Here is a 26066-nt window from a genome sequence, read left to right as displayed (position 1 = left end):
GAGCAGTTGCGTGTCATGGAAAGATGTTGAAGATATTCTGAGTGAAAGCTGAAAAGTTTAAAAGCTGTTTCCATTTAAAAATGATACGCTGCCATGTATGCATTGCTCTCTATTATCACCACTTCAGTCGACGTGTTCCCCTGCCAGTTGACCGGTCGACTGTGCGGTGTGTCGGCCGTGGCGACGCGAAGGGCTCTGTGCGTCCTTTGTGAAGGAACGTGCGAGAGATGCTGCGCACGCCACTGGTGCGCATCGGCGTCGTGCGGCACCTCGCCAAGTATCGCGGTCCTAATCGCGCGGCCTGTGAAATTCCTCACTCCAGGGGCGAAGAGAAAGGCGACAACATTCCGCAGCAATCGAAGCCGGCTTCTGTTTTCATAGGGATTACTGGGCTCTAGGCACATAAGAGGGGTCATGAGCACCTCACATCATTTATTATTACTTTAGGAAACTGGCAAGTAATCCTGATGCTTCACTCCCATGACATCTTGGGGGTCCATTATGGGACTAAGAAATTAAACTTTCAAGTCACACAGCGCATGTTCTACTGTGTACAATATTTGTACAATATTTCGAAATAACTGGATTGTTTCTGAATTAGTTTTCATTAAATGTTCAGAAAGAGATTCTTGAAAGTCATCTGAAAGTAAGGTTTACAATTTGCCTCATGAGTCCAGCGGAAGAAAGTGCCAATTTCCATAGATAATACAGAATAGTGTACTTTATGAAATTAAAATTAAAGAAATGAGAAATCCTGCGCAGGATCCTCTGATTTAAGGAACAGTGCTACATGGTGACATTAAAACTTGGGAAACTTTGGTTTTCAGCTTATTACGCCGCATGTGTGTTCCGGACACCCACACGGTGGAACGGCTTTCTGTGTGGTTTCTCAGGGCCGACAGTGACGAGAACAAATCCGTGTCCACATATGTAATGTCACAAGGCCATGACAGATTCATTCTTTTTCTAATCCTCTTATTAATTCCAGGCTCTGAGACGCGTTTACTCTCATTGCTTAGGAAGAAGCTTAAACTCATTGTGGCTTGGATTAAGTATAATTGGCCAGTTGTCTTGCCAAAACTGTGTCCATCCAGTCCAAATGTGGATGTCCCCAGCGAGTGGAACTTGTCTATTCTGGTAAAGAGCTTCTCAGGCTATTTCCTTATTATAAGACCTCATTTTAGCTGATGCTTTTACACAGTACAAGCCTTTTTTTGTGACACTACACAAGTTACAGCCCTGTTGTTCGAGGAGGGGGGGGGATAATGTGAGAACAATAATTCACATCTGATTTGAAGACTAATGTGCACGTTTTTCGTGTTATTGTTTGTCCCTTGCACTGCTGGCTACATATGGGATAAGGGTTGTATTTCCAAGCAGAAAGGAAGAACACCGCTTAAAATGATACTGAAAGGACCCACAGTGAGTGAAAGTGCAAGCTATTTTAAGGGCGACTTCCTTTGTATCAAAGTTTATTTTTCCTGGTGACGTGGGCCAACACTAATAAATGGGCCATGAAGAGCTACTATATGCTCAGTAGACTGAAAAGCTCTTCCTTCCTGTCTTAAGTCTGAACCTCAGAAGAAGCAAAGTGATGATATTCACAGTTAGAAACACACCTTGTGTTTAAAATACCATCATTGGTAACTTTGGAGTTTCTTCTATGCTGGGGGGGGAAGGGGTTAAAAGGACTTGCATTGTCCCCCTTGCATTTTTTTCGAATTACTGTGCACGTTTAGGTGAGCATAACACATTTAATAAAAAAAAAAAAAAACATCGAAAAGGATTTTATAGGCAAAATGTTGTCATGTAGAATAATAAAGCTGATTCTGTGTTGGGCTTTTTTCAAACTGTATTTCATCATGTTCATTAGCAGTTAACTGCCTGGAGGTTTTTGATATTGGGCAGAAATGTCCCCGTTACTTTATACCCTGGTTGTGAAACCGCAATGAATGCGAGAGTTAACTTCTGTGTAATTAAGTGCAGTCTTGAGTTTTTCCAGTTTTGTTATATGAGTAGTATTCAGCCTGTTTTCAGTTCAGTTTCTTACTTCAGTTTAATTAATGACCCCCGAGCTGGCTGTCTGAGCACAATTTATTTATGTTTAATTGCACTTATGTATTTCTTATTTTGTTAGGTGTGCTGGACATACATTTAGTCCTGCTCACAACATTTAGCTTATGGCCCTGAGCACACAGTAATGGGCTTTGAATGGATTGAGAACTTCCTGCAATGCATTTTAGTTTCCTTGTATCCTACAGCATATCCATTCTCTTCATTGTTTTTCTTTGCGCAATAACTGTAGGTTGTGTAATTCAATATTAAAATATGCAATATTATGGGGTGTATAATAAGACAACAGCACAAAATTCTTCATAACTGATAACTGACAATGGGATAAATACTAAGAGACTGCAAAGGATTAAGTTGAAAGGGCATAAAGTTAATCTTTTTGTTGCTCCCCCATCCAAAAAAGTTCTCCTTTCAGATGAAGATTGATGGATTTAGTATTTTGCAAGACAGCTTATTTGCCTTTGCGGACAGATGGACATATGATCCTTCTAAAACACCCAGAGTCATCAAGTCTTTCCGCACTCCTCAGATGTGGCGGTCCGAATGTTCATCTCAGTCTTCATCTGCATGCAGAGTCGTCTTCACGGAAGTGAATTTCTCACCTCTGTTATCATCTACATGCAGAGTATACGTTGCAGAACTGATTTGCGTATCGTTGTCATCATCCATATGCAGTTTTCTTCACAGTTTTAGTTTTGCCCATGATGTAAACTTGCAGTCTGTCTCAAAAAATGAATCTCTTTTCTTCATATGGAGCCAGCTGATCAGAAATCTACTTGCGTAAATGATTCATTACACATTATGCATTTATTAATGTGCACTGAGTATTCCTGCATCTGTCTTTTTTGGTTTAGGTCTGGTAGGGTTTTATTTGTACTGCCATTGCAGTTGATACATCAATTATCCCTTTTTCAGAGTGGTAATGAAGTTGTCTTTGTACAGTGTATCCTATTCATAGCATTCTTTTTCTTTCATGTATTTCTTTCATGTATTTTTGAGACTTGATTAATTTCCAAATCTTACAAAAAAATTGGTTATTAATGACAGCAATGAGCCAGGCTGAACAGTATATAGAAATAATAAAGCCTGTTTCAAGACCAGACCACGTTCCAGCAACAAGTCAGTAGGTTTCATGTAGTCACCACAATTTGATCTGTATCTCCTCTCGTCTGTGTGCATCGAGAAACCAAAGCCAGAGTCAGAGAAAATCCTATTATTCCTTATCTCGGACAATTTCTTCTCTCTTTTGCAAGTCAGAACATCATTCGGAATGGAAAGAACTGCAAAAGAAACAAACTGACAAATGAAGTGGATGTAAGTGAGACTGCAGGGAAAGTGCTTTATAATATGGCTTCACACAGGTCACTGAGATTTTCTACAAACAGGCAATGACTTTAAGATGATTTTTCCGTTGTTGGTGTAATGGACAGTTCCTCATGAGCAGCTTAAATTTAAAAAAAAAAAAAAAAAAAAAAACTTTTTTTGGTGTTCCTTTTCTGGTTAAGTCTTTGGCAAAAAAGATGTGTAACATCATAACACAATACGCTATAAAATCGCTGACAGATTAAACTTCTTTACATGCAAAGTCTTAATGTGCTCTTCATATCCTGACATATTTCTGCATCACACATTTGGAGGAATTTAAGGTTCTGACTACTGTTGATTTAAAAATACTATTGTAAGTTGTAATAAAGAGTAAAACGTAATATTGGTGGATTTTGTTCTGAATACATTTCAGTAGAAATATATCCAGAAGCTTCTCTTTTTACAGAACGGAGTACTTGACATCAAATTCTTGTTGTGTACGTCTGTGCTCCTCTCTTATTAAGCAATTTTGGAAGGGGTGCTATCCTGTGAAATCGTGTACGTACGATTTTCTCTTCATCACAGAAATTTTGCTTCAAAATATTGAGAACCTTATCTCATTTCAAATGTCTAATCATTGCGGTTTGTACCTCCACGGCGTGTCAAATCGTGGGTCCAGTGGCCAGGATGGACACCCAGCAGCACTGCTAGTCTACAGCCATGTTTCCTGTAGCCACACTCATACACTCAAGGGCAGGGAACCCTGCAAACTTCAGGCACCGCGGTACCAGGGTTTTGGTGCTCATCCTCAGGAATACCATGGATGTTGCAGTCATGGCAAACTGGGGATATTTAATAGCAAAAGAAAGGTTAGCCCTCATCTCCTCCCATGTCAAAACCTGGCCCTGCATGGTAACTGCTTGTTACATTAAAACATTAAAAGCTTAAAAATCATTTGCAGACAATAAAACCATATGTATTAGATTTGCTTGTGGAGCTATTAGCGGTAGCGGTTACTGTGGCTTAAATTGAAAACATTTGTAAATTCTGTGTGCAACTCAATGAAGTAAAATAGAAAAGCAGTTAAATGTCTCTTGTTTTCTTCCTGTTCAGCTAATCCCTTCATTACATGATAGCTGTGACATTTAAAGCTGTGTAAAAACAGCCCATGCACATCTGAACAGTAGCAAGAAGAAAGCTGTGCTGAATTCAGTTGCCCTAAAGGCACCATTACGGGGGCTCTTGTTGGGATGTGCCTGGATCTGGTCACTAAGGGTATCATCCCGTGTCTGGCCCAGCTAGTTCGAACCCTGTCTCAGCATTTCCCATCATATTCATGAGTTAAGGCTACTATTCAGAGTACCGACATGTTCACATCATATCCAATAACGCTTGCGTTAATCCGCTCCTTTTTTCCCCTCACAATGCGACTCGGGTCATGCCTGGGCATGCCACATACGTGCTTTAATTGAACAATTAATTGTTGATGTAAGTTGAATCAACTGTTCATTCGTGCTTTGTTCACTGAGCCATTTGGAATTATTCTGTTTTTCAGGGCGATTTTTAGTCCCTCTCAGTGTGCAGCGTTTAAATGAAATGTGTATTTGGGCAATTGGCAGGTGTGTATATAAACAAATATTTTATGGGAAATGCACAGCCTGAAAATTTGTGGAACAGCTGCTGTATAATACTGTCAAAAAGTCTCTTTATAGTGCAGCATAAGTGAGCTGTGTGTTAATCTTTCTGAGCTTTTGCTGCAGTTATAATTTGCACTGGTTGCCATTTCAGTGCTGGGTTACATCACTTGACCTCTCCCTTGGTTGTAACTGTTTGTACACACGCTTGTGCTTCACTTCAGACCGGGAGAGCAAAAATAAACGGATAAGCCGGCAGATGAAAGAAGTAGGGAGTGGTGGGAATCGGGCCCGTGGGGGTGTGCTTTTCCACCTCAATGTTTGTCATGTCTCGTTAGTGGAACTGGTCTGCAGACGCCCTTTACAGCGACCCCGATTTACAGCGTTTTGTGTGTTTCACACACAGACTGAGCAAGCGAAGGAACGACCGTGGAAGGCTGTAGCTCGACAGATATGTTACAGTATAAATACCCCAAGCCAGGTAGGGCAGTGTCACCTCTGTCAGCATCTCTGAGCGCTCCAGTATAACTTTCCCATCATGCTGACGTTTAGCTTCCAAAGCCTGTTTTTAGGAATATCATTAACCCTATTTAACTTTAAAAAGTTACTTAAAATTGTTGAAATTTTAATCGCGAGCGACTCCATTCATGAATGATCTTAATGGTTCTGTCTGCTTTTTATTGACCTTTGAGTCTTCTTTCCCGTCTTTAATAACAATATCCAGGTCTTTTTTCTTATGCCAAAGTCTATGGCCAACAAATTCCCCCATGCTCACATGTAAGCTTTCTAAAATGAGCCTCCAAGGCTCCGTTTAGACAGCTCCCACTAGCTCCATAATTTGGCACACATCCGTTTCAGATTACATCCCATTATAAAAGCACATGTAAAATGGAGCCTCGCTTGGGTTGGGACTGGGATCCGGAGCTCACTTTTACCTACATCATCTGCAGCTCTTCTCCACTCACTTTCTTTACACAGTCCTCCCTGACCACAGTGGCACACCGGCTCCTTCGCTCAAGGAGCACCAAGACCCTTACATATCAACATTCAGACAACTGACCTGAAGAATCTTCCTAAGTCAAAGATCCTCCTTACCATATTACAGTCTTATATTGCCTACCTGAGTGATGGGCAGAACGTTAACGTCTTTCCGAAGCTCTATAGAGAGAACACCTTTAATAACTGGTTAGTTATTCTCTCTGTCTGCCCACAATGTACATATCTGATTAAAAAAATGAGCAGAAGCACTTGAACACACAAACTGAGAGTTTCTGTCATGAAATAGTTCAGACAAGCTACGCAAACAGTTTTAATCTCTTCAGAAGAGATGATGATGGGCCTTATGGAGTTCACAGGTCAGCTGTAAGAGCAACCCATCTTATGTTAAAGTAAAATAATTTGGGAATGAGGATGAGGGGGTTTAGCAAGACCAGGGAACAAGCAAAGTCTGTTACTGAGAATGAAAAAAACGCTATTGAACCAATAAGAAGTGATCATGTCTGGTTTGAACTCTTGAGGGGAAAAGTATACTCTGTACATTTTTAAAAGTTAATATACGTATGTATCAATGTAAATATTAACTAATAATAATGCCATGATGTTGAAAAGATGAAACAGATATGCTTAATGACACAGTGTCTAGCCAAAATCTGTGGACCCACATGAATGCTTACTTTGGGTATATATTATGTAATCAAGATTTTTGCATGAAATAAAGGAATAAGCTAGGTTATGCAATACAAAATAAATAAAAAACGCTGGTTTCTGAAGTGTTTATAAGAACTTAACTCGTAATAACCTAGTTAAGAAAAACCATTAATTCCTTAGGAAAAAAAAAAAAAAGTGGTTCAGTAATAATCAGCCAATAATCAACCAAGTCTATCTGACTGTTTAAGATGAACAGAGAATTAAACTCAAATGCGGAACATATTGTACATGAAGGTGTACAAAAACGGAAATGTTGCCCTCAGCACTTCTGTTGCATCGCCGTCACTGATTATGATTAAGTCATAACGAAGCCTGCTGATAACAACCAAAACAGAATAGTCCTGCCTTGGTTTTCTCAGATGTTACTTTAATAGATTCTTGATCTGTCCAGGGAGTGTGATTCCACAGAAAAGTGAATGTCTTTCTGTCTATGGGCTTTTTCTGGTTCTTCTAACAGAATAGCAGTGTTCCAGAGTACAAAAACTCTGGAATAAAAGTACAGTGGTGTTTGTAGGTACTGTATGAGTTACAATACATACCTTGCAGCTTAGGTGTTGTTCCATGTTGAATTCATTTTGAGATACCTTGCTTGTTCCATTTTCTGTCAGAACATTACGGTGAGTTAGAAAGATCGCAGTGTTTTTCTGACACCCATATTTCAGTGGTTCTAGTTTTTTTTTTTGTTCTAAAAAATGAATTTGATGTTCTGTTACAGTTTAAAATGTCCCCGGAAAGCATTTAGATGCACACAGGTGACTATAAAAGGCATATATCTCCAGTGGGCTGGTAGTGTAGTGCTTAGAGCTTCTGACTTTGGACCCAAAAGTTCCAGGTTCAAATTCTCCCTCTGGCTGTAAAACTGTTGAGGAAGGTACTTATACTAAATTGCTCCAGAAAATTACTCAGCTCTATAAATGGGTAAATAACCGTAAGTTGCTCTTGCAGAAAACTGTCAGTTAAATGAATAAAAGTGAATGTGTGGACCAGAGTTTGACAAACTCTTCTGTCCCCTTGGCCGGGGACTTCGCAGCGTCTTGCTGACATCCAGGCAAAGCAGGTTCTTTTCAGAGAAATGCACAATTTTGTTTGCCTGCCGTGACAAATAAGCCGAAAATCTGATTTGGTCCGATCGTCGAAGGAAACGAGGCACAGAGCAAAATCAAAGTGTCCCCATCACCCCCTTCTCGCTCTTTCTGTTTACCTCATTAGAGCTGCGCCCCATTCCTACGAATCAGGACTCAGACTTGCTATTGGATTTCTAGCCGCTGGCTTGTTGCCACACGTTTGACTTTGCGACGGTGCAATTGTACCAGTGGAGAACACGGTGGAGAGTGTGTACTTTGCACCCAGCCACTGAGAATTCTCTTTCACCAGACCTAATAGCAGTGAATACTCTTCCATGTGCTAAAGTATGCAGTGGACTCTGTTCAAGAAAGAAATGAAATGCAGGCGTCACTAACTGTTTACAACAATGGACCTATAAAAGTTAAGTGTTTTTCTTCCCCTCCCTGAGGAATACTCTCCTTTTCTCATGCTCAAGTGTTACAGTAAAAACAAGCCGTTTGCTAAAATAGGTGATTTGGTATAAATTAAGCAACTATGCATGAACTTATCTTGTAACTGTGGTGTATTTTTGTGAACACATGGTTGCTAGCAGTAGAATTACTAAAGGACAACACGGAATAATTTATTTCACTTGGTTATCAGATCTTGTTGATTTTACCAATGATTTTAAAGGAAAAGTGGGTTATAACCTTAAAATATAGGAAGTGGAAAGGCCCTTTTGTTTCTTTTTTTGCAATTAAATGTCAAGAATGATGCCGAAGGGATTATTGGACTATTAAAAGCCACATTCCATTGGCGAGGTTCCTCAGCAACCTTGTCCTTGTTCCCAGGGAGTTTTCGCCACAGAGCCGAACCACAGGTTGCAGAACTCGCAGTAATGACTTTGGCCCACCTTTAATTGGTCTCACTCTTGTTTTCCGTCTTCATTCTCTGGTCTTGAATCAGCCCCTCTATTTAATCTCCCATGCTTTCAGACTCCTGTTGTTTGTTGTGCATGTAACCTGAGGATTTGGGGGCAACTGTCATAGAGACATAGACAGAGTGTGTTCCACTGATGTATGGATGAGTGACCCAGTGTAAGTAGTGTATCTAACAGTGCAAGTCACCTTGGTGAATAAGGTATGTGGGCTCATAACACTACATAGTATCCACTGTAAGTCGCTTTGGAAAAAAGCGCTTGATAAATAAAGAAATGTAAGTGTAGATATCTATAGGTGTTAACTGAGTCAGTGTTAAAAAAATTTTAGAATAGTTGATGCTTTGACAAAAGTATTTTTTTTAACCAATTATGTTATAATAAAGCAATACTAGAGGTACTTAAACTAGTCTGGTGACCTGGTAGAAATTCATCTGTAGGGACATAACAATAAAAACAATCAGGATGTCTTCTTCACACTAACAAAATTCCAAATAGAAAAGTAAACATTTTTGTTGGATTTTGTCCATATAGTTTGGCTGAGAAATTTACCATGAGTCAAAGTAAACATTTTTTTTTCTAGTAATGTTTGAAAAAACTTTGTGTTTTTAAGGCAGGATATCAAAAAATGAGTCGCCCTTTGGTATGCTAACTTTTAATCTTTCAGTTGCTGAGACTCCTGTCTCGTACTATTAGCACCTTTGTTTGTAATTTGGGTTGTCGACTTCTTTAATGATTGTGAACAGTAGCTGTCAAATATAAGTGCAACGTCACATAGTTTCACATATAGAGCACATGTAGTGATTAGCAATAATAAACTTGGTGAAAGACAAGGTTATGCGGGAAGTCGGGATCACTTGGCTTTCATCTGAATATTTTTAATGTTTTTGGGTGCAGATAGAGCAAGATCATATTTCAGAAGAAAACACAACAAAATATGTTGGCTGTCCCTTGCTTTGATATAACATTTCTTTTTCTCAAACATTTTTCTTCATGAATGTTTGCCCTGTTTTATTTACAAAATCTCTTCTGTTGAAAATTCACTTTCAAATAGCTTCACATGGATATTTTAGATTTTTATCCTCTAAATTATTTCACAAATTAGTTGGTGTGTTCAGTCACAATATTTTTGACAAAATGATAAAGTTAATCTGTGGCAATACTTTTAATGGTGCTGTAACGATATGTGCTTTTTATTGTTTTTTCATTTTGACTCTCCAAAAGTAACACCTCATTGTGTGAAAGCAGTGATATCATTCTATTACACATATCACAGAGAAGATGAAGTACTAACTATGGTAATGTCATGTGTCACCTCATCTACTTTAATTCTGAATTAAGTACACAAACAGTGAAATAATATTAAATCAAAAATATACTTTTTAAATTCCATGATCTTTAAAGCTGGTGAATGTTTTCAGTTAGTAGAATATGTTATATATATATCAGGATATAACTCAAGTTTGTTTCTTTTTCCTCCATATCTAACCCTCATTTTTCTTTTTTGATGAAAAGCATGACCTTTTACATTTATTTATTAGACGTTTTTCTCCAAAGCGGCTTCCAACGAACTCTATGTAGTGTTCACAGTGGTACCATAAAATGTTTGATTTAGAAATCAAATATAAACAAAAATCGTTACGCTTTTAGTAATAAGAGCGTCCATGAAGTTATACTCACTGGTCTTCTACTATGGTTTAATATATTAAGAAAGCAAAACATTTGGTATGCCTACAGCTGTCATTAATAAATATATCTACAGTATATATGAAATAGTGCAAAGTGCAGTTCTGCCTTTTCACATATGTTAGCTTTTGTAAAAAGGCGATATATGAACAGTGATTTTTTTACGTTTTTTTCCCCCAGTGGTTTATCTGAAAAGTCCTATTTCTGTTTCTAAAACTGTCGTTTCGATACGTCAAAAAGGTCAGATTGTTCTGCAAACAGTAAATAAAGAGGGGGAAAAAAAAGATTTTATAATGTGTACCACATAAGTCCCCTTTTTCTAATAAAGGTTTTAAAAAGTATTTTCTATTTGGGTGCTAAACATCATGATGTATTTGGCTCCCAGATGTAGTTAATGCTATTTCGATATGTTTTATTACTTGGCCATGACTGTAGCTGTTAAAATGGTAATTGAAAAAGTGGCCATATAAACAGAGGTGAAAGATCACATATATTAAAGCAATATTTCTACATCATAAATCTTACACAAGTATTTTTGCAAATCAGTTTTGTATGTGAACAGACGTGTTTGCGCGTTTCTTTGTACAGTAATGGTTTTCTTGTGTTTTTGTCATTTCGGTGTGTGGGATTGCATACATTGCAATGATGTCATGTAACAAAGAGCTGGGATCTTAAATTAAATACTACGTGGCATAGCATGCAGTTAAGTACTCTGGTAAAGCAATTAAAACTATTGTACTCTGAGAGACTGAAGGTGTGTGGCACTGCCAAAGAGCAATACGCTATACAAGTATGAAGGTCTTTACTGGGTAATGGTTGCCACTTTGTGGGTAAATTTCATTTTCAATTTTCAGCTGAGCATACGGTGCCAGTCAAAAGTTTGAGTACGCTAGCTGGAAGCTACTTTGGCCAGGAAAATCACCCAGCATGTCTCCCCAGCTCTGTTGCAGCAGTCCCCATAGATGTAGGACACTTATGGATTGCTTTCTTTACACTCCTCTGTCCAGTTTTTGCCATACAGGTGTTGCTCAGCTGTACTCGGACTTCTCGCTAGTCTTGTATAAAGAAGATAAAGACACTACAGTATCTGAAATATCAAAATTCTTTTTAATTTTGTTTTAGTCACTCGTCAGATGTCCGCAGGAGCTATGGAATAGTTCTTGTAAAGTCATTCTTCAATATTTACACCGTGATAGTGCGTACCTTTGTACGGAGGACTTCAGCGTTTATTCTCTTTAACACCGCATAATTGTTTTTTTTTTTCCTTCTTTTTTAAGAAAGCAGTCATACCTTACTTTAACTTTCCATGGTTGACTGGAGCTCTGGAATCAAAATTCGTAAAAACCTACCTAACTCTGATGAGTTAAAGCTTTGGACCTCCCGAACAAGAGATGCACCCATTCCATGAAACCCGACCCTCGCCTCGGCGAATAAAGTATTACTTCTGTAAATCTGCATTACAGTCGAAATGCATTTCAAGCCGTCGTCGTGCTCACTTCTATCATGGTTCTGCAGAAAGAACGACGTGCCCCGTGTGCGTGCGCACGAATGCCTGGAAGTCAGCTGGAGGGTAAAGGTCAAAGGAGTTAACAGTCAGCAGGGACAGGGCTGTTTCTCTGCTAATCCACACTTTCCTTCAGTCTGCTGCTTAGTTAGTGAGGCAAATTTAGCCCATTTTCAGAGCTCTTCATTCTGATTAATGTTTTGCCAGGGGGGGGAATTTAGTTCCTGATTGGATCCATTTGCTTGTTCTCTAATTCCTCCAGGACAAACGGCTAAGACCCTGTGGTCTGCAAGATAAGCAGCGGCAGCGCAGCGCAGCGCAGCCTTCCATATACGCGTTACGCAGTCCAGACTCGTGAATTCTCTGCGCACACCCGACGAAGCATTGATTCACATGTTGTTTTTGCGTGAAAACTGAAACCGCGCGCTCACACAAGCGCGAAGCTCCTTGGGACAACAGTAAACATTTCACTAGAACTTGTTAACAGACCTCTAAAAACTTTCATACAGCAGCAACTGATAGTCCACACTCATTTGGCCCACGTTCTCTTTAACGCACTTGACTTAGTTTTATTACAGGGTAAAAATTGCCCGGTTTTAGTTTATAGCAATTAATGTTTAGCTCTTATTGAAGAAGCCCTGGCTAGCCCAGTAAGCACCTTAATAACAGCTGGGACAGCTGGTAGCGTAGCGGTTACTGCTGCTGTCTTTGGACCTATAAAGGTCGCAGATTCAATCCCCACCTCCAGCTATTGTACCCTTGAGCAAGGTACTTACCCTAAATAGCTCCAGTATAAAAGTCCCCAGCTGAATAAATGGGTAAATAATTGTAAGTAGCTTCACGTTGTAAGTCAGTTTGGAGAAAAGCCTCAGCCAAGTGAAGTAATGTAAATGTAATAATTAGTACCGTCACCAGAAGGTGCTTCTTAACGCTCAATTTTGTAGTTCGTATCCCAGGAATCCTGCATATTTCACAGGCCAGAATTGCATATTACAGTATTTGAAAAATGTTTCTACAGTATTTGGAAAAACAAGGAGAACTTGGAAACGCTGCACTATTTGAAAAATGTTTTATACAGAATATTTCCATTCATTTTAGATTGCAGAACGGAACTGGTGTAAAATCTGAATTCTAAACTATTTCATCAAGTAAATACTACCACTCAAATGAATGCTTTGATTTGTTGTTGGGAAAGGAGGACTCGGGTTTACAGCACTGAGGGATCATACTTTGGAAGCCTTTAACTCATGATTTCATTTCTTGTTCTTCCTGACTTTGTTATATTTGTGTTAATGTGGGTGTTTTTTCTATTGTTTTCGTCACTGGCGACTTATTTAGGCTGCAGTTAAAGTAAGCAATGGAGAATGTTTGGTTTTCCCATGTCAGCGTGTTGGAATGCTTCAAAAGAAGTCAAATCTGGCATACTGCGCTTTGCGGGTTGGTTCTCGGTGGCTCTGCCCTTGCTGAAGCCCTGACACCGATGGCTTCCATAGTTTCACCGTCCACCAGAAAGCCCACGTCCCTCTGCTTCAGCTGTGGAAGCCTCAGAGGGAGGCTGGACGCAGTTACTCAAGCTATTCGTGGCATACCTGCTGTGCGTACCCTGAGAACGATCAATAAATGGTGGAACGATGTAGGTCATGGTGCCGATGGCCGTCGTTGGCGAAGCCGCAGGCGGTCTCTGTATACACAGCTCGGCTGGAGGAAACCCCTTAAACATTTATGTCTTTTTTCTAGTAGCAGTTGGGGACACGTAAAGTTCTGTTTATGTCGCTTTCACTTTGTTCACGGTAATGAAGTAAAGAGGCAAGATTTAACATTTCTTAAAGCACAAATTGCTGTAATTGTGGAAATTCAAAACATTTCAGTTTGCAAGAGGACAAAATTTTTTTACAGAGTTCACTAAAATGTGCTAGAATTTACCAACTTGTTCTATGTGTGTTTGGCTAGGTGTGTGTGCTACCTACGTATATGTATTCCTGCTGTAATTATTATATTTTAATGTATATAACAGTTATAAACATATATAACCATCCAAATAGTTCAAAAGAGAAGGCCATCAGTTTTTTCTGGAAACAGTCTCTGAATGTTTTGATATATATATATATGTATATGTTCAAGCCTGTAAACCCTAACAATGGAAGATGAAGGTAATAAGGAAAACATTTCCCAGTCCTCTGCTGATAGTATTAATATTGAAAATACCTTTTCATCTTTGAATCGCAAATGTGAAGCCCTGGAGACCGGTGACCTGGCTCATTTGGGCTGACCCTCAGCTGGTGGGCAAGGCACAGAATAAAAGCAATGCCCCAGAAGGTACTGAAAGCAGAATTATAGACACGTACGACCGGGCTGCTCTGGCTCATGTTAGACGCTGTGAAGGTCCATTGCAACACAAAGCAGGGATTTCAGCAGAAAAAAAAAAAAAAAAGAAATAAATACAAGATCTCTTTAACTGTGAGTAAGAGATTGAAACTCAGATGTCGCAAACAGGCCCTCGCATTTAAATAGCCGCAATGTCTGGCTTTTATCATTGTGATGAATGCTCTTCCCAGATTTGTTGAACAAGTTTGTAATGATTTTATTTCCAAGATTTCCAGATGATTTAGTGCAAGCTGTTAGACTGTGTTTTCAGCTCAGAGTCAAGCATAACATTTGCCAGTTTTATATTGGTTTTGAGTTTTAACACAATATTTACTATTTTCTGCTGACTGCAACCATAGCAATTTGCTATTTATAATCACCTTCAAATGTGACAGTGGTTGAATGTGGTTATGATTTTGTATAATTATAGACAATAACCGGTGCTTCTAAGTTTTTGGTCACGCTGTCAAGAGGATTTGGGAAATTTCTCTTAGTTTCGTCTGAAACTAAATATTCTGCTTCAAGTCAGTGAGTGATGCTGCTTCCAAAAGCACTCCTGCTGCTGGTGAATATTTGGAACTTTTTAATGTTGCTAACCATGACACTTGACTGTTTCTAAAGCCAGTTATTTCTTTTATTCCTCATGTCAGTCTTCGTTCACCTCCGTTACCAAAGCCCAATATCAACACACACACACACACACCTTCAGAACCGCTTGTCCCATATGGGGTCACGGGGAACCGGAACCTACCCGGCAACACAGGGCGGAAGGCCGGAGGGGGAGGGGACGCACCCAGGACGGGACTCCAGTCTGTCGCAAGGCACCCCAAGCGGGACTCGAACCCCAGACCCACCGGAGAGCAGGACCCAGTCCAACCCACTGCGCCACCGCGCCCCCTATCCGATATCAATATATTTAGTTGTAAAAAATTTAGATCCTTTTCCACAGAGAAGAAACGACATCGCTAATGTTACTAACCTTCCTCCGATGGCTTTGGCCAAGATGACTTGCAGCGTTACATAGTGAGCTTCACACTTTCTCGCAACAGGGTCTTGCTGCACCGATCTAGGGTAGGTACCTTGATCTAGGGTCCTAGAGCAGCAGAGGAGATCTGAACACGAGCGTGTCAGATTGCAAGGTGGAAGTTGAAACCACTACACTACCTTCTGGCAATATAAGAAAACATTGCTTACTGGAGAGTATAAAATTTTGTTTCGGTAACCTCTGCGCAAGGACTTCCATCCAGAACTGAGGGCCACTTCCCTCTCTGTATGGAGGTGGAACATTCATTCTCTGCAAGCAGCTCTTTCTGAGGTGCTGTGAATAACTAAGGATTCATAGCTAATTTAAAATGCCAAATAATGTGACACCCACACTGAATAATTTTTTATTGCCTCCCAAGTTGCATTCTCACATTGTGGAGCGTGTTTTTCTGCTCTTGCTTCTCCTTGGTACTTTCCCTTTATGACACCCACAAGAGTCAAACATCTGTCTGCTGATTCACGCCGAAAGAAGGAGCAAGAGTGTTTAGTGGATTTATGTTAGAGGTCACTCTTTGACATAATATATAATAATTCATTTCGCTATTGTTTTCACTGGAAATTGCTAACAGCATTTATACGGGTTCTTTTGGCAATGATAGCAGAAATAACTGTCCATTCTTCTTTGTGCTTTTCTCACAGTGTACACAGTGTGTGTGTGTGAATAAATATGAATGGCTTTGACCTATTTCTTAACCAGTGTAACTGTATTATTTTTGAGATGATTGTCTTCTATACTCTACTCCCTTGTCACATTTTGTTACATTTCCGATTTACCCTTACATCAGGCAGCACGATGGCACAGCAAGTAGTGCTGCTGTCTCACGGCGCCTGCGTGGTGTGAGAGGATGTGGGTTCGATTCTCATTCAGCCTGTGTGAAGGTTGCACGTTCTCCCCTATCTGTGTGGGTTTCCTCTGGGTGCTCTGGTTTCCTCCTCCAGTCCGAAGACATGATGTTAAGTTGAGTTAGTGACTCTAAGTCACCCACGGTGTGTGAGTGGCACAGCGAGTGTGTTTCACTTTACGGAGGAGCAACTCTTTCTAAGTACTGTAAATCACCTTGGTGAATAAGGTGTGTGGGCTGATAACACTGCCTAGTGTTCATCGGAAGTCACTTTGGAGAAAAGCATCTGTTAAATGAACAGTGTAAACACTCATCTTCTGTCTTTCACCAGAATGTAGTGGATTTATTGACATAACTATGAATGCAGTGCAAATACCTGTACAGCATAATGATTTACCTGTCCCATCAATCACTGCATTTCACTGAGGAAAATCGAAAGGACAGTGTGTTGAATGACTAATGCAGTAGAAGTAGATGGCATTGCCATTACTTTATTTTAGTGGAGAAATCCTAACTGAATAAAAGCTGACTTTTTAAAATTGTTTTTCCATTTTATTTGACTTAATTGCTACTACGATGTAGTGGTACCAGGAGAACGAGAATGGTGGTTGTAACCAATTTGTTATTTCCTGGACGTTGTTTAGATGTCCAGAACAGTCTGCTATACCAGACTGTCTGGCAAAGCTCTCAGTGTTCAAGTGCTTAAAAGATTACATTTCCGAGATGGTGGGCCTCAGATACTCGAAACCATAATATGTTCACAGCAAATGTCTGTTTTCTCTTGGTTTAAAGTGGAGTTACAAATTCATAAGATGTTCAATGTGTAAATATTGTAACAATCGTGTCGTCGTACTCTGGGCTTATCCCATTTTAATGCGTTTTGCGTGTGCAGCCCTTCTCCATCCTCGTCAGCCACTCAAGGAGAAGATAAGGATATATGGTTGCCTTTTAAGATAAGCTTCGGTGTATTTTCCTATTTTGGCCTTTTCCTTCCTTTGTAAATTACCTACATGTGTTTCCAGCTGTCCTCCTGCTCTCTCTCGCCTTACTTGGGTGGCTTTCTGGAGAGGAGGTTTTGCTCGCTGTGAAAAATGGGCTTTGCTGACAAGAAGGACATCTTGTTATCAATGCAACCAATTCGTCACTGGTATGAAAATGAAAACATACACCCAGAACGCTGGTATTGACTTGTTGTCCTCTTGGGTGGTGGGCGACCGGCGCTTTGCCCTCGGGCCTCACGTCACTCTTACCTCTGGGGCAGATTGAGAACTACATCAAGGAGAGCATGAGGGCGGAGATGGCCCAGATGCAGCAGAGCGCTGTGCACAACCACACGGCTGCCATGCTGGAGATGGGCACCAGCCTGCTGTCCCAGACGGCCGAGCAGACGCGCAAACTGACGGATGTGGAGACGCAGGTACTGCCATGACCCCACTGGGGACCCATTTCATGCTCCATTTACTCAGCCATTCCACTTTGAAAGAATCCCCACAAAAGCTACGAGGAGCAGTCCAAGGAAAATATTTCCTCTGCCACAAGCGAATCTGTGTGTGTGTGTTTGTGTCTGTGTGCACATATCTGTCTGTGCTTCTGCTCACAAAGAAAATGTTTCAATAACCATAGTTTGGGTCTGTTCCACTTGTTTATGCAGTAGCAGTTTATTGTACCGCATTTGGGACCTGGTGCCTAACGCAGACATTCAGAAAACAGGAGCCGTTTGTTGTCGGGTCCAGGTTTTGAATCAGACGTCGAGACTTGAAATCCAGCTTCTGGAGAATTCACTCTCTACCAACAAGCTGGAGAAGCAGCTGCTTGTGCAGACGAATGAGATCGGCAAGCTGCACGATAAGAACAGGTACGCCACGAAAAACCCGACACACAGTTTGCGTACAGGTAACCTCACGCGTAGTTGGTGTACAGGTGACTTTGCACAGAAAGATCATCTGAGGTCACATGGTCAATGACATGTAACCACGGAGAAAAACGTTCAAACCTTTCATGGGCAACTTAGAGAAACTAGACTAAAGTCCCAGTTACATGGGGTTCCTGTCTGTGTGCTTTCTTTGTTGGTTTGCTTGCTGTTACTGGCACCCTCCTGTCAGGCTCCTGGAACAGAAGATGCAGGAGATGGAGTCGCGGCACGATAAGGAGCTGGGGTCCCTGAGGGAGGAAAAGGGGAGTTTGCAGGAGCTGGTAGCCAAGCAGAGCCAGGTGATCCAGGAGCTGGAGAGTCAACTGGGCCGAACCACTGGCAACGACAGCGCCTTGCAGAGGCAGCAGCAGGACATTGTCAGTCCCTGTTCCAAGGAAGGAGGTAGGGAGATGGTGTGTCCTCCATCATGCTCTTTGAAACACTCATGGTGAAGATAGCTTTGAACTCCAAAGGACCAAAGACCCAGCAGTTACCTTCTTGCTGGCCATGTAGTAAAGCATCCCCATTTTTTCTCCCTTCTGCCTGTATTTATCAGAAAGACCTTGCATCTTGAAGACCTCTTTTTATTTGGCCGTTTCTAAAACTCATCCAGTGCCTCTCCTGCTGAGCTCTGGTCGTGAGTGACCGTGGGAAGTTTGCAGATTCTCTTGTGTATAGTGGTTTGATTGTCAGCTATTGCTTCCCCCACCTAGTCATACCAGCACAGTGCATCCTACCCTTGTGTCATTTCTTCACACCAGAAATAAGCCCAGGGCCGAAAGGAGGCTGTTTACATTAATGCTTCATTACACTACAACACTGTGCCTGTAGAGCCCCACTTTTGGAGACTATAGAATGCACTTCCTTTACATCGTCCCCAGAATGATAATGAGGGAATAGGGACTCGTGGACCCCCTGGTCCTCTGTTCGACATAAAGAATAGAGGAATCAGTCAGCATTATGAACTCATCTCCACTGCCTCCCTCTGATCCGCTCCCTATGATGACCTCCCTTTCTTCCTGGCCCAATCATGTTGGTCACAGTAAATTTGCATCTGGATGGGGGACTGGAAGTGCCTGTGTTGAAAAGTGTTCCAGAATCCCAGTCATGGGGTGAAATCCCAGCAGGAAGCACTGGGACCAAGCAGACCATCTCCCAGATGACTTCCTGTGGTTCTTGACCTGTCCAGCAGGAGATAAGAAACTGGGCATAAAAATGCAGTTATGCGTCACGCTTAAGCCATGGACATGTGCTAAGTGTTAGTGACAGAGCGATCCTGATTCTTTTTTTTTTTTTTTATTTAACTTTTTTTCAGGTCATTCAGGTTGTTCCATTAGTTCCTTGTTCAGTGTTTTCCTCTAGAAGGCATTTTCACAAAATCTGAGTACCCTTTACCTCTAGAATGAAGGAAATACCACATATATAAGGGTAGTGATTATTGAACATTTCCAGTGAGTGGGATGTTTTTCATCCGAGAAGAATAAACTTGTTTAAACATTTTGAATAACCTTTTCTTTAGAAGTACAGTATCTTCAGTATTGGTATCGTCACGCTCAATCTCTCACTATTGATGATCACATAAGTCAAGGTCACGGTGGCCCAGAGCCCATTCCGGAAATATAGGACATTAGGTTAGGTGAGGTACACCCCACACCAGATGCCAGTCCATCGCAGGATAGCCACACACAATCACGCAACACATACACACGTTATGGGCAATGTAGAGTCATCAGTTCACCTGAAACAGATGTCTTTTAACTGTGTGAGGAAACAGGAGCACCCAGAGGAAGCCCATGAAAATATGGGGAGAACATACATGCCCACAGCCGACTGCACAGTCCAGGTGCTGTGAGGGACTCGTGCTTCCTGCTGTGCCAACATGTTTTTAGGCAGTGTTTTGATGTTTAGTCACCACCGAGTAATTTAGTTTGCTGTGAATTGTTTTCCATTAGAATCAGCAATTTATACACATTTTTTTTTTCTTTTTAATCATTTGCTATTTTGGGTGTAAGGACACAACTACATCTCTGTTTGACCCATGTTGCCCCTCTACCAGAATAGCTTTGCTTCTCTTGTTCCTCCTCTTACCTTGTCCTCCGCTGTCAGGCCTGTGAAGCAGCGCCAGGCCTCAGCAAACAGCAGCCGGTCCATCGGTGATTCCACTGGCCAGGGCATAGCCTTTGTACCCACAAATCACTTTGCCAGAAACTTCTCCGCCTGTGAGTGTGTCGCATGGTGCGGGAACCACTTCAGCTGGGCTCTGCAGCGCTCAGGGACGTGATCCCACACAGGACCCCACGTCAAGCTGAAAGGGGAAGTGTTTATCTGCAAACAAATAAAGCAACATAAGTATTTCCCAGGCAGAGCCGTGGCCTGTTTGCCGGCTCTTTGCTGGCTGAACCACTTATCCGTAAAGATGCTGATGCTGAAAAAGCATGAAATTTCCTTGCAGCGATGAATTGCGGTGCAGCGCTTCAGTTTGACATCGATATCGTTTGCCCTTCTCATGCGCGCCAGGGTCTCCCAGCTCCCAGCTTGCGGCGAACTGCGGCTCGACTGCGCTACGCTTTGTTGTGTTAGTACCCACAGTGCGAGGTCACCTTCTGTCAGCCTCCCTCAGTGGGAGACTCTTGTCGCCGACACCCAATCCTTCGCTATAACAGTCCAAAGTGGTACGGCCATCGCAGGCCTCGCTCTTCGAAACCATTGCAGCGGAGAAGCTGGGATCAAAGCTCCGTTGAAGGGACGCTGACACATTTTGCTTTTTTCTTACATCTCCTCTGCATAAACAGTTCTGACAGCGAAAACAATGGTGCGAAAGTCGAGATGCGCCACTCGTAAAAGATCGGAAGGCATTTCCACTGATATAACGGGAACTCGCTGGGTAAATGCAAACCACTTGTTATAACAGGAACCTGAAATTTATAGCTTGTAGTATTTTGTCCTCAGACCCTTGCTTGGTTTCAAAATATTGCCGCTGTAATTATCTGCAGATGGGAATAGATATGAAGCTGGCAGTTTGCAAACTTTTTCAAAGGCGGTCCCTTCCACTATGAGGGTAATTGATCTTCCAGCCAATTAGGCTCTTTGTATGACTAGTACTGTCAGAGCCTGAACTATTGAAATGCAAGGTTTTTTTTTTTTTTTCATTTAATATTCTGAGAACTAATAGCAGCTCCTCATCATTATGTAAATGCTGCATTATCAGCAAAATTTTAGCTGTCACTCAGCAGCATTTTGACAAAATGTAATCGTGCATTACATATGCGGTTTTTAGTTTTCCCAGTGTGAGGTCACACTCATTGTCTAATTAAAATATTTTTAATGAGGCATACCATCTTGATGAATTACAACTTCCATAAGAGTTCTGTAGACTGGAAATGTGTAAGGGAACAGGTGTAGTTCAGAGACATACCATAACCGGAACATATACTGAAAACATTCCGCAGCACTAATGGCTACCTCTAATGTTATAAATTCCGATTGCCATGGCGGTATTAAACTATTACCACTCCGCATATTTTATTTCACTTCTGTAATCCTTTGGGTATCTGTACATTACACCCTGGCTTTTGTTCGCCTTTCAGCGTCAAATTCCCACCATAAGCAAATTGCCCCTGCAAACCCTGCGTTCACAGTTGTTACTGTCACAAGAATGAGAGAAGTGCAGTGCCGTGAACTGTAATTCACTCTGTACAACACTTCTTTTGGAAACGGATGGGAATTTTTTTCCAGATTTTTCCAGACAGCGGTCAGTCATCATCGCTGAGATAGTGAAGCTTTGCTGTTTGCACAAGAAACAGGGCTGAGAGAGTCAGTCGACAAGAATGCTTTTAGTCCCACTGGTGCACTATTTTAGGTTAATGGCTTCACTTAAACCCTTCGCAGCGTCCACTTCATTCACAGTGACCGAGTCCACAGCGTTTTCTTTGAGTTGTCTTTCCTTCCCATCTTCCTTCTTCCGAACCAACTAAGATGGCTTTGTTTCCGTTGCATGCGGCCCAGCAGCGGTCCCAAACAGCACCAAGCAGGCTGATGAGGAGAAGAAGTTCCGTGACTGTGCTGACCTCTTCCAGGCTGGCTTCACTAAGAATGGCGTTTACACCGTATACCTGAATGTGCTGGAGACCAAAAAGGTGAGCAGGGTTTCTTTGTGAGCTGTATCAAATGCATTGCCATTGCATTCGGTTGTGGAAGAAGGTGAGTCATTTGCTCTTTGAGATTTTTTTAAATCAGTGCTGTTTTTTTCTCTCCTCAAAAGTCAACCCTGGCTTTGTGGTCGCTATTGAATAATCTAAGGCTAGGAATACTTTTGGCTACCCTATTGGGGAAACAGGTGTTCACCTCCCCAGCAGATTGCAGGCGGAATGGTGGGGGTGGGAGGTTGTGTCCGGTTTCCAGAACAATCCTCTGTGACAGACCTACTTAATTGCGCCTGGCCCACTGGCTGTATTCTCAGCTGTGTCCAGCTTGAGGGATGAAAATTTGCTCCAGACCATGGCTATTGCTTCTGATACCAGCAGAGTAAAAAGCAGCACAATGTCCCATGAAGCCTCAGACACCTGGTGCTGTTTCAATAAAATGCATCTCTAAAGGATCTTATCGCTGGTATATTGACTCTGGTGTTAATGAGCAGCGGGGAGGGCGCGATGGTGCAGTGGGTTGGACCGGGTCCTGCTCTCCGGTGGGTCTGGGGTTCGAGTCCCGCTTGGGGTGTCTTGTGGCGGACTGGCGTCCCGTCCTGGGTGTGTCCCCTCCCCCTCCGGCCTTACGCCCTGTGTTGCCGGGTAGGCTCCGGCTCCCCGTGACCCTGTATGGGACAAGTGGTTCCGAAAATGTGTGTGTGTGTGTGTGTGTGTGTGTGTGTTAATGAGCAGCTAATACAATGTTTTCAATTGAAGCAATATTTCTGCCATCATTACCGCTTGGAACAGGTCCCTCAAGAAGCAGGGACTGGATGAAGAGGTAACCTGTCCCACAGGTCTTTGGCTCAGTCCGGTTCTGCGTCTCCCTTCACAGGTTTACTGCAACATGGAGTCTGCAGGTGGAGGTTGGACAGTGATTCAGCGAAGAGAGGATGGGAGCATGGACTTCCAGAGGACATGGAAGGAGTACAAGATGGTGAGGACACTGAAATTTGTTTCTGCACAAAGTTCTTGTTGTAAAAACATCAAGCCATCTCCATTAGAGTCAACATCACACTTTATTGCAGCTCATGAACATTTAATTCCTTTTCCAGCAGTTCAGACAGACTCCTGTGAGTTATTCTTTAGATTTTGTTTCAGGGTAGTATTTTTCCTTGTGGTCAGAACATGCTGTGATCTGGACAGGCCTCATTGACTTTGGTTTTCAGATCTTTTACAATAGCAGCTTTGTTAATTACAGCCCATAAAGCTAAGGACAATGGAGCGTATACCCCATGCAAATATGCATTTGAAATGAGAGAAACAAAAAGCATTTTCCCTGTTTGTGTCTTTTCATTTTTGTCAACAAGTGAAGTCATTGTTTTCCTTTTCACTGAAGTCTTCCATAATTGCTTTGTTCTGAGAAACAATGGAGACAGAGCCCCGCTGAGAAGCCTCTTCTAGTCTGTTCATGCTCAATGTCCTCTTTGCATCTGGGACTTTTACAGACAATCATGTAGTTATTGTTATCATGACAATGTGTATTGAAGTTATTTGGCAGAATGTGGTCAGGCAATGTCAATGGGATGCATCATTGATTTATTAGTATTTATTAGGTTTTCAGAAACATACTGTCTGTGTAATTGGTGGGCAAAGGACAGTGCCTGCCTGAATTTGGCTCATAAAATTATGTAACGTGCAGAACACATCTTAAAATTCTTTTGATATTGCGTATAAACCAAAAGCAGCCTGTGTAGGATCAGTTTCATCACCTGGTATGATTTTGTTCTTCCATGCTTGCTATTATTGAAAAGGGCTGGAGCACATTCAGAAAAGACCGCAACACCAGGTCACTATCTGAGTTAAGAACTATTTAGAAGTGCAAGCGACAGATAAAGTTCTGATTAGATATGAAAGCAGATCAGTGGTTGCGATGGTACTCCGGAGGAGTTCGCATGTGGTTAAACGTGGCATGCAACATCAGAGCGCAGTTACAGTTGGACGTCAGCTCAGAGCCTGCTGTTCCCAGCGGCCCTTGGCTTCTCGTGATGGAGCGCTTTTTTAATGGGACGGACGAGCCAAATGAAACATGACTCACTGACTCCAGAAAGCCGCTGCACTATGCACCAGGGGCTTCCCTGCACCATGGGGTACATCACCACTAAGGGCAGGGGGCACTGTGTGAAACGCAGAGGAGGAGGAGAACGTCCTTGGGAGGAGTGATTAATTCTCAAGCACACATGCCAAACGGCCAATCTGCTATTCTATATACAGTCACTTCCGTATAGGGTCACATTTTCATTTTTGAGTAAACCTTACATGTAAGACATGTATTTATGTATTTGTAAATTTTGGGGTATGCTAGCATTAACTATTTGGCAACAATTTTTCCATGGTTCATAAATTATGAACATTCCAGCCCTAGATTTAAATGGAACTGTAATGATTGAACTGCAGCAGAATTCTTCACACAGGTTGCAGTGGTTAGATGGACCTTGAGCTAGCATTTTGAATTTTGCATGCCACACAAGAGACATGAACCACAACACTGTGCACTTTACCTCAGTAGAGCTCTTTTAAAAATACTAAATGATGCTCACAAATGGTTTCCTCATATATCGCATAACTGTGAGAAGCGAAAGTGAAAAGAGGAAATGATGAGGTGCGGTAAGGACATGGGGTTTAATGATAGGATTTGAGGTAGAACCCTGGAGTGCAGGTGTTAAACTGGGGTGGATGATGATTGAAGACCAGCTTCAGACCTTGTCGTTGTCCTGGGGGACAGATGGTTCTTGCCCAGTCCTGGAGTATACAGCAGACATCTCTTCCTTTACCTTCCCAGATAAGCACACATGGCTGATTGTTAACCATGAACGTGCACTCTGTACATCTGGTGAATCCAGAAGATCCAGGTGGCTCGATAGAAGATGAGCTGCACACTCACGCAGACACATGTCAACGTTGGTGCCCTATTAGTGGTTTCTGCACACATCGTGTAGGAAGACACGTCTGAACTGCTTTGCCTCGAGTATTCTGCGGAACCCTGAGAACGTACTGTAGTAAATGGAGTACGCTTTAAGTACACATCTCAAAGATTGCTTACACAATGTAGAACTTGGTGGCAATAAACTAAATAAAGTCTGTACAAGGACGACGAGGACATATGCAGGGTACTCCAAATACACAATGAATGACAGTCACACTCTTCTCATCGTTTATGAAACTCTAAGGCATCTTATTTTTCCTGTGAACGGGCAGCCTGCAGGAGAGCAACAGTAGAGAATCATCAGCAATAAACACGGGCAACAAGGCAACGGAAGAACAAATGAAAAAACAACTTTTGCAGCAATAAAATGAAATAAGAGAAAAGAGCAGATGGCATAAACAACTGCTGTAGGAAAACAAATCGCACGTCAGATTGAATTAGATCAAGCAGCAAGTATTTCTTCCCCATCTCCTCAGTAGGACTTGCATCTAGCGGGACGTATGCTTTGAATTTACTTCAACCGTCCTCTGCTAATCGCTCGACGCAAACGGAGAGGCCCGTCCTGAGCTGCAGTCAAACCATTAATTGGAGAGAGATGCCAGTCTTTACGTAATTTAATAACATACTCTAATAGTCCCAACTGCACACTGCAGCTGTCGGAATCTCTTTGCGAGTTGCTCGAGTGATTCTGATCACAAATAAACTTTCTAAGCGTTTAAATGATTAGAGAACGCAAGCGTGACATTTGATCGGATCAGGTTAACTGTTTGCAAGCGCTCGGCAGAGACTCGCGTTATTCGACTGAATGGAAAAAAGCCTCACGAATTAAATGGTGCTTAATGTGCATCTGTTCGTAATTTATGAGCTCTTAAACAGGTACAGTTTGCTGGGAGTCAGTTTTGTT

General features: G+C 41.8%; 1 protein-coding gene across 5 annotated transcripts in view; it reads left to right on the top strand.

The window, feature by feature from the left end:
* angpt1 (angiopoietin 1) overlaps nucleotides 1-26066 on the top strand; it is a 42977-nt gene that overhangs the window by 2090 nt on the left and 14821 nt on the right. The window contains exons 2-7 of one of the 5 annotated variants that reach the window (XM_029248397.1): nucleotides 17402-17557; nucleotides 17874-17995; nucleotides 18243-18433; nucleotides 18695-18724; nucleotides 22061-22188; nucleotides 23072-23173. In XM_029248397.1, the coding sequence (XP_029104230.1) occupies nucleotides 17402-17557; nucleotides 17874-17995; nucleotides 18243-18433; nucleotides 18695-18724; nucleotides 22061-22188; nucleotides 23072-23173 (729 nt within the window). Of the gene's footprint in view, nucleotides 1-17401; nucleotides 17558-17873; nucleotides 17996-18242; nucleotides 18466-18694; nucleotides 18725-22027; nucleotides 22189-23071; nucleotides 23174-26066 lie in introns of all 5 variants that reach the window. The other 4 variants (XM_029248395.1, XM_029248396.1, XM_029248394.1 and 1 more) reach the window with 4 other exon arrangements.

Source organism: Scleropages formosus, chromosome 23 (genome assembly GCF_900964775.1).
Source record: "Scleropages formosus chromosome 23, fSclFor1.1, whole genome shotgun sequence".
NCBI lineage: Eukaryota > Metazoa > Chordata > Actinopteri > Osteoglossiformes > Osteoglossidae > Scleropages > Scleropages formosus.
Note: the sequence above shows the minus strand (reverse complement) of the source record. Positions and strands in the feature narration are given on the sequence as shown.